This window comes from Stenella coeruleoalba (assembly GCF_951394435.1).
Source record: "Stenella coeruleoalba genome assembly, chromosome: X".
Classification (NCBI taxonomy): domain Eukaryota; kingdom Metazoa; phylum Chordata; class Mammalia; order Artiodactyla; family Delphinidae; genus Stenella; species Stenella coeruleoalba.
In genome coordinates, this window is record NC_137152.1 from 38,411,172 (window position 1) to 38,426,688 (window position 15,517).

A 15,517-nucleotide genomic window follows, 5' to 3' on the forward strand; every position below is an offset into this window, starting at 1 on the left:
CCATGAAGTTCTTTTCCTGCTGGTTGGCTGCATCCTGAGTTCCCCTCTCTTCTCTCTCATGTACATCTAGGACTCTGGAGTGGCTTTTAGAAGCCTGGTTATCATGCACCTGCACTGGGCCAGATGGCAGGGGAAGGCTTGCCTAGCCCTGCCCTGGGAGGAGGGCTGCCTCTCTGTTTGTTTGCGGGTCTTGAGGATGCTTGCTTTAGAAGACCCTAGGAAGATGACATTTTCTCTAATGAAGGACTACACCAGCAAAAGAAGTCAGCAGAAATTGTGTTGGGCCACAAATCCAAAGACCTGGATTTTTGACCTACTAAGGGGAGTGGTGCAGAGCCAAGCCAATTTGCTCCGAATCCCCCTTTCTCATCCGTGAAGTGCAGGAATTGATGGCTGGGCTCCTGGAGTCACCTACTTCATGCCCTGTAGTCTTCTGACTCAAATACCTCTGGTGTGATGTGTGAGCCCTAGTCTGTGAAGAAAACCAGATGGTCCCTTCCAGATCTTCCAGACTCTAGATCCATGTACATGGTTCAAGCTTCCTCCCCAAGGGTGCTAATAAAAACCAGTTCTTGCAGCTATTTCTGTGTCTGGTGGTCTCCTAGCCACATGTCCCCTGAAGGCAGGGAAACTGGGAATGAGAGTGTGGGCAAAAGGCAGATCAAAAGCAAAGCTTGAATGAAGGTGGAGGGAGGGATCTTGTCTATTATTGCTGCCTCTTTCTATCTGCCCTGGAAAGGATTGGAGATGAGGCTGTGGTAAGACCCCAGCCTCCCTCATCCAAGAAGCAGCAGTTTGTTGGTTGAGAGCACAGACTTAGAAGCTGAATGACCTGGGTTTCGATCTTTGCTGCGTGACCTTGAGCCATTTACTTGGCTTCTGTTTCACCATCTGTAAGATGAGGATAATAAAACTGCCTACTTCAAAAATGTAAAAGTACCTATCTCATAGGGTTCTCATGAGAATTAAATGAATATATGTGAAGCTATGCTATGAAGTACCATAGTAAGCACTATATTCAGGTCAGCTAGTGATATTCTGTTTCTGTAGGTAATTGTGAAGGGAACTGATTATGTGTTTTCAAAAAAGTTGCAACCACTTACCGAAATGTCAACATCATCCTGTTACTTCTGAGGAAGAAAAAAGGTTTGAGTTATTACCTCAGCTCTTTTCAGGTCTCCGCATGTGTTTTAGTTAATGGTTCCCTCATTTGCCTTAATTTGTAAGCAGTTGATACTCATTGGTGAGAATGAGAACAGCGATTTCTCCATGATCCTCATACCCTCACCCCTGGCAGGGACTGACTGAAATACCCTTGGTTTCCACCACTCAGACCTTGGGTCTGACTTGCCTGGCAAATGAGGAAAAAGACCAACAAATATCTATGCTTGATTCAGCCCCTGCTCTGTGCCAGGCCCTGGTGTCTGGCTTGATGTCCTCATTTCCCTCGACTGCCCTGTGCTTGGTGTACACATGCTGGCTCCCCTGTGCTCCGTTTTAAGGTGAGGAGGGTGAGGTTCAGGGAGGTTAAGTGCCCTGCCAGGCTGATATGGCGATGGGTGGAGGGTTGGCGGAGGGACCTAGGCCTCTGTGATCTCAGGTTACTGCCTTTTCTGCTGACCTCCTTCCCATTCTCCAGTTGCTTCCTTCCTTCCCTTTGCTGTTTCCTGTGCCCCACAGTCCTTGCTTGCCCTTTCTTGGAAAAGATGGTTTCCTCCACAGCCAGAAGTATACTCTAAAGAAATGATCCAAAATGTTCATTAAGCTATGCCCAATGATGTCTGCCAAAGTCTGCTTTGTGGGAGCAAGATGAAGGAAACAACCTAGCTGCCTAGTAGGAAGGGAATGGCTACGTACATTAAGGTCAACCCATGTGATGGGGGTAGTAGCAGCCATTTCAAATGTTTACAAAAGTATGTAATGCTGCTTCTTACTGTTAAATGGACAAAGCCAGCTGCAAAATTATGCCCGCAGAATCTAAACGATTCACAGAATGTGTGGAATGAAATTTTCCAAAATGGTAACGATGGTTGCCTCTGGCTGATGTGTGACTTTTCTCCTGCTTCCTTACGCTTTCCTGTATTTCGTCAATTTTCTACAGTGAGTGTGTAGGACTTTATGACCAGAGGATAGAAAGAGGCAGCAGAAGAGAAAACAGCAGCTGTCAGGTGAGGGTGGGCCAGCAGAGAGGCTCAGAAGGTGCCGGTAGGTGGCAGAACCGGCCTTTCAGGGCATCAGATCCATGCATTCTCTCCTCCGCCCCACAGGCCTAACGAGGAGGAGCTGAGGATGAAGAGTGCAGACGATAATACCCCTGCTGTGGGTAAGCAATTGGCAGGCTGGGGACTTTTAGCTTATATTTACCATTTCTTTCTTCCTCCCCTTTTCTTTCTCCACAAATTAAGAGGCATCTTCTGCCTTAGACTGTCACAGAAAGCTTCAGAGGCAAATCTGCCAGTTGGCTAGAAGAGTATATTTTCTTAACCAAACCAGGCTTGTTTATACCCTTGCCTGGCCCCGACGCTGTCCTCTTCTTTCCAGCAGAGCGTCCTGATGTCCAGGAGTCAGTGGGTCCCTTGGTGGCCCCCACGCCTCTCCGTCCGTGGCCCCAGATGACACTTCAGGTAAGCAGGCCTGGCAGCCTCTGGATGGACAGCCCGATGGGAGGCTGGGTGGTGGGGCTGACTTGCTCTGGGTCTCCCCTAGGTTGGGGGGTGGCCCCCCAAATCAGAACTTGGTGGCAGAAGGGTAGAATGCAGTTATTTGCCTGGGCTTATAGAAATGTCATTTGTTAGTTTAGCAAATATTTATTGAGTGCTTGCTCTGTGCCAAAGACTGTTAGGGACACTGGTAATACAGTAATGACCCAAACACTGTCTCTTCATGGGGCTCACTTACATTTTAGTGGAGTGAGACATAATAAAACAAAATAGCAGTTAAAATATATGGTATTTTAGATGATGATGAGTGCTAAGGAAAAAGGAAATAAAGGGATAAGGAGAGAGAGAGAGTGTATGTGTGTGTGGGGGGGGGTGTTGGGGGAGGGAAGACGTTTGCAACTTCAGATTGGGTGGCCAGGGAAGGCCTTGGTGGTCAGTGAGATTTGAGAGAAGATCTGAAGAAAGTGGAATAGTGAGGCATGTGGATAACTAAGGTAAGGGAAGAACATCTCAGGCAAGTGCAAAGTCCTCAAGGTGGGGCCGTGGCTAGTATGTGTGAGGAACAGTGAGGAGGAGGCCGTGCAGCGGAGCAGAGTGAGTGAGGGGGAGCGGCAGGAGGTGAGGTGGGAGAAGTGGAGGCACAGATCACATGGGGCCTCACGGGCCATGGAGAGGACTCTGGGCTTTTACTCTGAATGACAGGGGAGCCGCAGGAGGGTCTTGAGCAGAGGAGGTCCATGATCTGACTTAGGATTTAACAGGCTTCCTCTGGCTGCTGTGAGGAAAATGGACTGCAGGGTTGAGGGTGGAAGCTGGGGGACCCTGAGGAGGAGGCCACTGCAGTGGTCCAGGTGAGCGATGCTGGTGCTGGCAGGGAGATAGAGAGATTCTAGAGATGTAAGTGTGTGTGTGTGTGTGTGTGTGTGTGTGTGTGTGTTAACTTTTTATTACAAAGATTTTCAAACATATAACAGTAAAGAAACTGGGAATTCCCTGTCAGTCCAGTGGTTAAGACTCCGTGCTTCCACTGTACAGGGCATGGGTTTGATCCCTGGTCGGGGAACTAAGATCCCACATGCCATGCGAGTGGCCAAAAAAAAATAATAATAAATAATAAAAGTAAAGAAACCAGTATAATGAATCCACATATACTCATCACCCAGCTTCAACAAATTTCAACACGTCCATTCCTACATTTCTCTATACCCCAGCCCCTCCTCTCACCTTCCCTATGGAATTATTTTGGAAAAAATCCAGACTTTATGTCATCCTTGAATACTTTGGTTTGTATTTCAGAAAATTAAGCACTCTTTACAAAAACCCCACAATGCCACGTTACCCCTCAGAAAATTAACAATAATTCCTTAGGATCATCAAATATTTGGTCAGTGTTCAAATTTCCTTGTCTCATAGGTATTTTAGGGTCCAAACAAGGTCAATACATTGTATTTGGTTGATGGGTCTTTTTAGATTTTTAAATCTGTCTCACTTTTCTTGCAATTTGTTTGTTGAAGAAGCCTTGTTTGTCCTATAGAGTTTCCCACAGTCTGGATTTGGCTGATTGCATCCACGTGGAAACACATTTCTACTCCACTTTTATTAATTTATTCTATTTAATTAATTTCATCTAGTATTAAATTTAATTACTATTACTTTTATTAAATATAACCTGTTATTATTAATTAATTTAAATAGAATTGATTCTACTTAATTCTATTTATTAGCTGGAATTCTTCTCTAAGGAAAAACTTTCTCACATCAACTATTTGGCTACCTTGAACATATATGCCCTGAGGGTATATAGTTTGTATAGAAAAAGCTGGATAAATACTTAAAAACTTCCCTTTTATTTACCAGTTTTCAGAAGAAATGAACTTCTCCAAAGGTGACCAATTAAGGGTTTTAAGTTTTGGGGTGGCATTAATAACTCATAAATTTTAAACATATTTGATGAGTTTCAACCCATTGCACCTATTTATTTATTTTGACACTTAAATTGAATTGTCTCTGGCCAGTGGGAGCTTATTTTCATTGGCTTTAGAGTTCTTTTTTTTTTTTTTTTTTTTTTTTGCTGTACGCGGGCCTCTCACTGTTGTGGCCTCTCCCGTTGCGGAGCACAGGCTCCGGACGCGCAGGCTCAGCGGCCATGGCTCACGGGCCCAGCTGCTCCGCGGCATGTGGGATCTTCCCGGACCGGGGCACGAACCCGTGTCCCCTGCATCGGCAGGCGGACTCTCAACCACTGCGCCACCAGGGAAGCCCTCTAGAGTTCTTTTGATACATCCCCAACATTCTTTGAGCACTTTCTCACATTCTTGTATGTCAATATGTCCCAGCCTCATCTTGTACTTTCCCTGCCCCGAACCTGGGAACAGTCAGTTATTTCAGAAGCCCTGATTCCTTTCAGTGGAGAATGGTATTTAGAAACCAAGATCTGGGTGCTAGATGTGCTTGTTGCTACTAGACTGGTCATTGTTTCTAGGCCTTGTCAAAAGACAGAGCTAGGAAATACATTTTGTTTAAAAGAGAAAATACATGAATTCATATGGATATTCTGGATATGTTTTGGAGGTCAACCAACAGTAGTTACTGATAGTCATTCACCAGATATTGGTGCCCACTGAATTTCTCAGCTTTATGATCTATAGGAAGCCCCCTTTTATTCCACCTAATTTTGTTATTTTAATGTAGACGTAGTCTTTGGAGTTAAGAAAATTATAGTTCTTTATGGAGTTTTCACTTGGAAACACCTGTGGGGCTGGATGTGCGCTGTCACCAGTTCTCACTGTCTCTGCTTGTCCCATCCCTTCCTCTTCTTCATTCCCTTCCCTTTCTCTCCCCTCCCTCCCCCCTCCCCTATGGCTCCAGGTTTCTGAAGTTACAGTGACTGGCAAACCCCCAGAGGAAGGTGATGTTCCCAGAAGCAGTCCACCTGTGGCTTTCACAGAGGTCCCCCAGGCACCGGCCATCAGGATTCCCCTCTCTTCCTCCCTCTGTGGCCTGGGTGGCTCTCCCAGGGACCAGGCCTCGGGGCCCGATGCAAGTGAGGGGGCAGCTGGGCCTTTCCTGGAACCCAGCCAGCGACAGGTGGAGGCTACGTGGGAAGTATCCAGAGAGAATGGAAGGGGCCGAAAGGACCCCATAGTGGGAGCTATCATGGATGAGACCCCTGGGGGTCTGGAGGTCGTGAGTGGGTTGGAGGAGCTGCTTGGCGAGGACACCATTGACCAGGAGCTGGAGCAGCTCTACCTGTCCCACCTGAGCCGCCTGCGGGCTGCCGTGGCTGCTGGTGGGACAGGAGGTAGTGGGGAGGGCCCCACAGATGGGGGGGTATCTCCCAGCCATCCCCTGGGCGTACTCACGGACCGCGACCTGATCTTGAAGTGGCCTGGCCCCGAGCGGGCCCTGAACAGTGCCCTGGCTGAGGAGATCACGCTGCACTATGCCAGGCTGGGGCGTGGTGTGGAGCTCATCAAGGACACCGAGGACCCTGATGAGGAGGGAGAGGGGGAAGAGGGGCTCCCCATCATACCCTCCAGCCCAGAAGGGGACACCCCCAAGGAATCGCCTCCGGAAATCCTCTCTGGGGCCCATCCTGTGGTAGCCACTATGGGAGATGTGTGGCTCCCGTGGGCAGAAGGCTCAGGATGTAACAGCCCTGTGGTTCTGAGTATGGAGGGTCAGTTCACTGGGGCTCCAGAGAAGGGGATGGGCAAGGACGCTGACTCTTTGCATGTGAATAGGGTGATAGCTGGGGTGACTGGGTCACCAGGGGGGACAGAAGTCCAGATGGAGTTTACCACTGAGTTGGCAGACAGATCGGTTTCTATATTCGGCAAGGAGCCAGCTGCTCCAGTCCTGCAGGGGCAAGATCTCCCCCTCCTTGGTTCCTTGGGGGCTGAAGTCTGTCCTTCCAGCCTGGCCAGGCCCCATGTGAGCTCCCAGGATGAAGAGGGTTCAGGCCCAAGCCTTGAGCCCCCAAAGAGGTCTCCAACCCTAGCAGCCCCTGCAGAGAGTGTGTGTGTATTGCCTCCCCAGCTCTGGGGGCCCTTGACCCAGACTCTGGGGGTCCTGGCTGGGCTGGTGGTGGTCCCTGTGGCTCTGAACAGTGGTATGTCCCTCCTGGTGCTTGCGCTGTGCCTCTCTCTGGCCTGGTTCTCGTAGGAGCTGCTTGTGAGATCAGCAATAACAGGCTTCCCCCTCTCTGGGGAGGGGTAGCCCCTCCCCCCAGAGGGTTCAGATGGGATGTGTGGCCTGTACAGCGAAGGGTCCTTTGCTTCTGAGAATGCTTGACTGGAGAGAGGCCTTCCTGTCCCTTAGCTCTCCAGTCAGCGTGGGGCTCCCTGCGGTGATACCAGTGGAGAGAAACAGCATGGGTGGATGGTGTGAGTGAGAACTTTCAGAATGGAACTGGGCATGTCCTCCCTTCCCATCCCGCCCCCCCCCAAGCCTGTATTTATTTTTGTATAATTCTCTGGATGAGGGAGAGTGGTCATGAGCTGGTCTTGGGGCACAATTACCCAGAGATATATTTATTAACAGCCAACCTGTGCAACCTGCTGGAGCTTTATTTTTAATTTAATTTATATAGAGTACCTATTATTATATGCCACAATACAGCTCTATGAGAAACGATGTGTCTTGTTGTGCAATGTTCTCCTGTTCGGGTCTGAATGTGCAGGGTGGTCACGTTCTGTGGGAGGACCACGGTGGGGAGTGGGTAGGGGTGGGTGGGATGTGGTCATTGCCTGCTGCTGCTGCTTCAATATGTCCTTGAGGATCTGTGTCACCTCATCTTATGGTACTAATCCATGTGGTCTGGTGGTCTTTGGGGGGCAGGTCCTTTGGTCTTTTTCACATTCTGCCAGGGAGGGAGGAAGAATGGTGGCCACATGAGTGTTTGGTGTCACATACATGACTGCATGACATGTGGTCAGCTGTGGTTGAGGGGATATTTGTTGTGGATCAGCCACAAGGTTTTGAGGTTAGTGGAAAAAAACCCCCAAAACACAGCCTTTGACACTAGCAGGGAGAGCCCTCTGCCCTCAAGATTGAGGAGGCCTCAGAAAGGACAGAGGACTTAATGTGCTGTGAAAAATTCATTTCAGAGTTGCTGTCCACAGACATTGCATTCTAACTCAAAACTGGAAACCCAGAAGCTTTGAAAGAAAGGCTAGATGTATATACTGCATGCAAATAAAAAACTCTGCATAGCAAAATAAAACACCATATATTTGTTTGCTTCCTTTCACAGCAAAACTTTATACCAGCTTTCTTCAGTCCTTCTCCCCCAGGGCTCCAGTGCTTTTCCTTAACCACAATTGTATTTTTTGCCCAACCACTTCAGCAAAAGTGCTGAAGTCACTGATGATATTCACATTGTTCTATCAACAGTCAAGTCTCAGACCTCGTCTTACTTGACCTATTGGCAGCCTTTGACACAGTTAACCATCTCCTCAGCCTTGAAATCCTTTCTTCACTTGGTTTCCAGGATACCATACTCTCGTAGTTTTCCTCTTTCCTCACTGGCCACTCTTCTAGAACACTACCTGGCACATAGTAAGTTTTCAATAAATACCTATTGAATGAAATAAAAGAACAAACAAACGTATGTGGGAAAATATAGAGACATGGCTAGAGAACTTAGTTAGTCATTCAGTGGTTACAGCTCACTTTAGTTCCACAAGTGTTGACGTCTGCTGTGCTCTGAGGACACAGAGGAAGGAGCCCACGGTCTAGTGGGGGAGACAGACGCAGAGAAAGAATTTCAGTGCAGTGTGGTTAGTACATTAGCAGTGATGGATCCAGTGAGCTGCGGGGACCCTGGGACAGATGCTTAGTCCACTGTGGGAACTCTGGAAGCCTTCTTGGAGGATGTGGTACCTGAACTGCATTTTAAAAAACAAGAAGCGGGAATTCCCTGGTGGTCCAGTGGTTAGGACCTGGTGCTTTCACTGCCAGGGACCGGGTTAGATCCCTGGTCAGGGAACTAAGATCCTGCAAGCCACGTGGTGCACAAACAAGCAAACCAACTCCCCCCACCCTCACCCACAACAACAAAAACACCACACAAAGCAAGAAGGAATCCACTAGGTGATGAAGGGGAAGAGAAGGCAGTCCAGTAAGAAGGAATAGCATTACAGAGGTCTGGAAGTGGAAAACAGCTAGTGAAAACAAATTCAACACACCCATTATTTCACCTTTCAATGAGCATATTCTGACTTTGTCAAATATCAAAGTCCAGACATGTGTCTGTGGCCCTCCACTGATGTGACAATTTGCTCAATGTCCAAAAAAGCAACTTTATGCCAATTGGGTTGAAAATTAGGTAAAATGGACAAATCACTACAGACATATAACTTGCCAAAACTGTCTCCAGATGGCTTCACTGGTGAAATACTCCAGGAATAAGAATTATTATTTATAATAATTATTTATAATAATAATAATTCCAATTTTATAGAACCAATTCCAGAGTGTAGAAAAAGAGGGAGCATTCCTAATTCAATTTATGGGGCTGCTATAACCTTGATACTAAAACCTGATGAGTAAGAAAAGAATATTACAGAACAATCTCCAGAAGATAGATGTAACTATTTTAAGCTAAATGATAACTGCCTGTCTTAGTCTGTTCAGGCTACTATAACAAAATAGTGTAGACTAGGTGGCTAATAAACAACAAACATCTATTTCTCACAGTTATGGAGGCTGGGAAGTCTAAGATCAAGGTGCCGGCAGATTTGCTGTCTGGTGAGGACCAACTTCCTGGTTCCTAGACGGCTGTCTTCTCGCTGTGTCCTCACATAGTGAAGGGGCAAGGTTGCTCTCTAGGGTCTCTTTTATAAGGGCACGAATGCCATTCATGAGGGCTCCACTCTCATGACCTAGTCACCTCCCAAAGACCCTACCTTCTAATACCGTCACACTGGGGATTAGGTTTCAACATATGAATTTTGAGGGGACACAAACATTCACTCTATAGCACTGCCTAAATCCAATATATTAAAAAAGAATAATATGATCAAGTTAGATTTATTGTAAACCTGTGATGTGGTTTAGCACTTGAACTCAATCAGCATAATTTGCCTCATTAGCAGATTAAAGGAGAAAAACCACAATCATCTTAATAAATGTAGAGAAAGGGTTAGATAAAATTCGACATCTATTCATGATTTTAAAAATCTTAGCAAATTAGTTGAATAAATTTTCTTAAAGGGTATCTACAAAGATTTACAGTAAATGACAGAAGTGAAATGTTAAGAGCTTTGACATTTGGAACGTGGCAAAGATGCCTGCTATCACCATTTCTGCTCAGCATTGTACTGGAGGGTCTAGCAGGCACAGTAAGACAAGGAAGAGAAATAAAATGTTTAAAAATTGGAAATGAAGAACAGAATTGTCATTATTTGTAGATGATACCACCGTATATTTAGAAAATCCAAAATAGTGCATGGATAAATTATTAGAATTTTTAAGAATTTAAGAAGATTTCTGATACAAAATCCATATTTAAAAATCTATTGCTTTTAGGGACTTCACTGGTGGCGCAGTGGTTAAGAATCCGCCTGCCAATGCAGGGGATACGGGTTCAAGCCCTGGTCTAGGAAGATACTACATGCCGCAGAGCAAATAAGCCCGCGGGCCACAACTACTGAGCCCATGCACCACAACTACTGAAGCCTGCGTGCCTAAAGCCTGTGCTCCACAACAAGAGAAGCCACTGCAATGAGAAGCCCGTGCACCACAATGAAGAGGTGCCCCTGCTCACCGCAACTAGAGAAAGCCCGTGCACAGCAATGAAGACCCAATGCAGCCAAAAATAAATAAATAAATAAATTTAAAAAAATGCCTTTAAAAAAATCTATTGCTTTTATATGCTAACAACAAACTAAGAAAATTTTAATAAAGATACCATGTATGAACTACTTAGAAAGTAACAAAAGAGGCCAAGTTTTTTTGGGAAAAATATAAAACCTTATCGAAAGACATTTTAAAAGACTAAATAGGGGCTTCCCTGGTGGTGCAGTGGTTAAGAATCTGCCCACCAGTTCAGGGGACACGGGTTCGAGCCCTGGTCTGGGAAGATCCCACATACTGTGGAGCAACTAAGCCCGTGTGCCACAACTACTGAGCCTGCTCTCTAGAGCCCACAAGCCACAACTACTGAAGCCTGCATACCTAGAGCCTGTGCTCCGCAACAAGAGAAGCCACCGCAGTGAGAAGCTTGTGCACTGCCATGAAGAGTAGCCCCCGCTCGCCGCAACTAGAGAAAAGCCCGCGCACAGCAATGGAAGACCCAACTCAGCCATAAATAAATAAATACATAAATAAATAAATAGATCAATCTATATTTAAAAAGACTAAATAAATAGATATACATGTTCATCGAATGGAAGAGTCAATGTCATAAAGCTGTCAGTTCCCTCTATACTGTTTTATAGGTTCAATACAAATACAATCATGATTTCAATAGATTTGTGTGTGTGTATCCTAACAAGTTAATTCTTAAATTTATGTGGAAGTGCCAACTAGCCAGGGCACCCATATTTATTTTAAAGGTATAGCAATTAAGATGGTGTGATATTGGGCTTCCCTGGTGGCGCAGTGGTTCAGAGTCTGCCTGCCGATGCAGGGGACACGGGTTCGTGCCCCGGTCCGGGAAGATCCCACATGCCGCAGAGCGGCTGGGCCCATGAGCCATGGCCGCTGAGCCTGCGCGTCCGGAGCCTGTGCTCCACAACGGGAGAGGCCACAACAGTGAGAGGCCAGTGTACCGCAAAAAGAAAAGATGGTGTGATATTGCTGCAAGGGTAGACAAATAGACGAGTGAAAGACGAGTGGTCTCAGAAACAGACCCATTCATAATGTAGACAGAGAATAGGTGGCCAAGGAGGTACTGTGAAACCAGTGGGGAATGGTTGGACTTCTGATAAATGGAACAATCAGTTATCCATATAGAAAAAAAATGAAATTGGATCCTTACCTCACAACACAAATAAAAATAATACTAGGTGGATTGAAAACCTAAATGTGAAAGGCAAAACTAAAGAGCTTTTTAAAAAAATATTTATTTATTTATTTTTGGGCTGCATCGGGTCTTAGTTGTGGTGCGTGGGCTCAGTTGCTCTGCAGTATGTGGGATCTTAGCTCCCTGACCAGGGATCCCCTGCGTCCCCTGCATTGCAAGATGGATTCTTAACCACTGGACCACCAGGGAAGTCCCCCAAAGAGCTTTAAGACTTTAAAATAGTAGAATATAGAAGATAGGAAAGTTTTACTTAAATAAGACAGAAAAACACTAAATGACAATTATAAAACATTCAATTACATTAAAATTAAGAATGTCTATTGATCAAAAAACACCATAAAGAATGAAAACCACAAATTGGGACACAAATTGGGAGAAGGTAATTGAAGCACATTTAACTGATGAAAGGCTCAAATCTAGAATATATTAAAAACTAAAAATAGAAAAACCAGAAGTGCCACGAAGTATATAAATAAGTTGTATATTCACAGAATGGAATATTGTACAATGAGAATGAAAGATCCACGAATACATGGAGCAAAAGAGGCCAAACATAAATGATTGCACACTGTATGATCCATTTACATGAAGTTCAAAAACAGCCAAAACGAATCCATTGCTAGTGGTAAAATTATAAAGAAAATCAAGGGAATGATAATGACCAAGTCATAATAGTGTTTACTTCTGGTGGACGGAGGAATATGATTGAGAAGGGACCCAGGGGACTTCTGGAATGTGGATAATGGTATACTGCTTGATCTGGGTGATTGTTCATGGATGTGAAATTCATTAATATTCATTAAGATGTACATTTCTCAGGTTAAAAAAAACCCAAAGAAACAACTAAAAATGCAGTGAGAATGGGGAGCAATGTGACACTCTGGGACTCCTCCACACAGGGTCTGAGCCACCCCAATTTCCTTGTCTAGACCACAAAGTGTAGACTACTTCCTTCAGAACCTCCTCTGGTGTAAAGAATGCACTTGAGGACACGGGGAGGGGGCAGGGTAAGCTGGGACGAAGTGAGAGAGTGGCATGGACTTATATATACTACCAACTGTGAAATAGATAGCTAGTGGGAAGCAGCCGCATAGCACAGGGAGATCAGCTCCGTGCTTTGTGACCACCTAGAGGGGTGGGATAGGGAGGGTGGGAGGGAGGCTCAAGAGGGAGAGGATATGGGGATATATGCATACATACAGCTGATTCACTTTGTTATACAGCAGAAATTAACACAACATTGTAAAGTAATTATACTCCAATAAAGATGTTAAAAAATAATAAATGTGTAAAATTAAAACATAAATAAAACCAAAAAGAACCTCCTCTGGGATCAGGGTCCTCTTGCCTTCAGCCCTGGAAGTTACTGAGGTTCCCTCAGCCCTGTCTGTGGAAGTCATATTTGGGGGAATTGTTTATTCTTTATCTCCTGACATCAGCCGTGGTGTGGAGACAGCTGTCTCTGAGGGGATGGAGAGGGTCTGCCCATTTTGTCCTCAGATGTTGGAGTCCATCTCCCCTTGGACCTCATTCACACTCATAATAACTGAGGAAATGTGGTTTCAGAGCCTGGAAAATCTCATTTAAAGGCCAGAACCCCAAGTCCTGGTTGTGTGACCTTAGGCAAGTCATCTATTCTCTCCTAGCTTCAGTTCCTCATTCATAAAAGGGGGCTAATGCCCACTGGGCTTTGGAGAAAACATGTGTAATGGCCCTCACTCATGACCACATTTTTTTTTTCAGGCTGCACCACGCTTGTGAGATCTTAGTTCCCTGACCAGGGATTGAACCTGGGCCACAGCAGTGAAAGAGCCGACTCCTAACCACTGGATGGCCAGGGAATTCCCCATGACAACATTTGATTAATCTAGTAATCCAGTCAGTGGAGTAGGGTGAGCAAGAGGAGGGGCTCTGGAATGACACAGTCCAGGACTAAATTTCCATGATGTCACGTGATGGGCAAGTTACTCAAGCTCTCTGTGCCTCCCTTTGCTTTTCTGTCATCAGGGGTAATAACTTTCCCTCCTCACAGGGTCATGGTGAAGGTTAAATGAGATAATACATCATTCACCTAGGGAAGTGCTTGGTACAGCAAGTAAACATCAGTTGTTATCAGCCCCCCTCTAGATCTCACAATTACTGTCACTCACGTCACCTTGTCCCCACCCTCAAGTATGTGTATTATTGTAGTAGGTGGAATAATGGGCAATGTGGGGGCCTCCTTTGTACCCCAGGCCCCTTCCCTGCCTGCCCCCTTGAGAAGCACTGGGTCCTAATATACCCTCCCCAGGGGACCTGTAACCTCCTCAGTCTCCCCCTGTTTCTGAGGTTGACCGAGGGGACAGGGCCACAACCTCGTAGGGGCCACAGGACTGGGCATTTCTGACGGAAATAGGGGCCTGAGAAGGAAGGAAGGGAGTGGGGAGGACATGTGTTTCCCTATCTAGTAGTTTCCTATTAATGATGTAACAAATTTACACCAAACTCAGTGGCTTAAAACAACACAAATGTATTATCTTTCAGTTCTGGAGTTCAGAAGTCTCACAAGGTGTCCTCAGGGCTGTGTTCCTTCTGGGCCTTCTGGAGGCTCTCGGGGAGAAATCATTCCCTTGCCTTTTCCAGTGTCTAGAGGTGGCCTGCAGTCCTTGGCCCCTTTTTTCCATCTTTAAAGCCCAGCAATAGCCAGTGGAGTCTTTTCTCACATCGAATCACTCTCTTTCTTTCCTGCCTTCGTCTTTCACTTACAAGGACCCTCGTGATTACACTGGGCCCAATCCAGGACAATCTCCCCATCTCAAAATGCTTAAATTTAATCATATTTGCAAAGTCCCTGTTACCATGTAAGGTGGCATATTCCAGGTCCTGTGGTTTAGGACATGGATATCATTCGGGGGCCATTATTCTCCCTATCAAACACTCCCTCCTTCACCAGGCCTCTATGGTGACTGCCAGTGTCCCCACACTGGAGCCACAGAGGTGGACAGATGGGGCTTACCTTTGAAGGGAGCAAGGTGCCCACCCCACGGGGGAGAAGAGCATGTCAACAATTAAGACTGAGTGATTCTTGTAATAATAAAAATAACAATACCATCAGCATTAACCTCGCAGTTACTCTGTGCCAGACACTGGCTGATCATTTTACATGAACCGTGCTTTTCTCACACCAACTGCACCATGTAAATTCAACTTTTATCACCAGTGTACAGGTGGGCAAACTGAGGCCCTGAGTGTCCATGTTTTCATCAGCCCTGAGCCCAGTCCTTTGCAGAGGCCTTCCTGATCTTCCTCTCCCTCCTCCTCATTACTAGGCCCAGTATCTTGATCTCACAGTGGCCTCTGCTCTCTGTCCTGAGCTCTCAGCCTGGCTGTTACTGGACCACATCCTACAACCTCCCCACTTCCCGTTCTGGATGTCTGTGGTGCAGGGTGAGCCCAGGTCCAAACCTGAGCAGCCTGCTAAGTTAAAGCAGCCTTTTCCTTTCATTCATGGAAGCCTGACTGAAGCCTTGGCCCCATGGGAGGTCTTGGTGTCACCAGGCACAGCTCAGCCACGCACTGTCCACATCACAGCTATACCTGCCTTCGCCAGCAGGGATGTCTCATCTCCAAGTCTGGGAAGGCTTCAAAAAAGACAGAGGAACGACAGAGGCTTTAACATTCACACCTGAGAGGGTCACAGGCCTCTGGGTGTGTGAGCCCCAGGCCTGGGTGTCCCTCGGAGGCTCCCTCTCTGTGTGTGGACAGCTGGGGGTACCTAGGGTCAGCTCTGCCTGTTCCTCCTGGAGAACCCTGGTCTAAGTTCAGGGTCTTCTGTAGATGCCTCCCTCTC

General features: G+C 46.3%; 1 protein-coding gene across 3 annotated transcripts in view; it reads left to right on the forward strand.

Annotated features, from left to right (window-relative positions):
* Positions 1–7,285, forward strand: part of PPP1R3F (protein phosphatase 1 regulatory subunit 3F) — a 15,551-nt gene extending 8,266 nt beyond the window's left edge. The window contains exons 2-4 of one of the 3 annotated variants that reach the window (XM_079911716.1): positions 2,268–2,323; positions 2,542–2,624; positions 5,529–7,285. In XM_079911716.1, coding sequence (XP_079767842.1) covers positions 2,268–2,323; positions 2,542–2,624; positions 5,529–6,824 — 1,435 coding nt within the window. In that variant the 3' untranslated portion in view covers positions 6,825–7,285. Of the gene's footprint in view, positions 1–2,092; positions 2,324–2,541; positions 2,625–5,528 lie in introns of those variants that run through there. The other 2 variants (XM_079911717.1, XM_079911718.1) reach the window with 2 other exon arrangements.
* Positions 7,286–15,517: the final 8,232 nt, after the last annotated feature.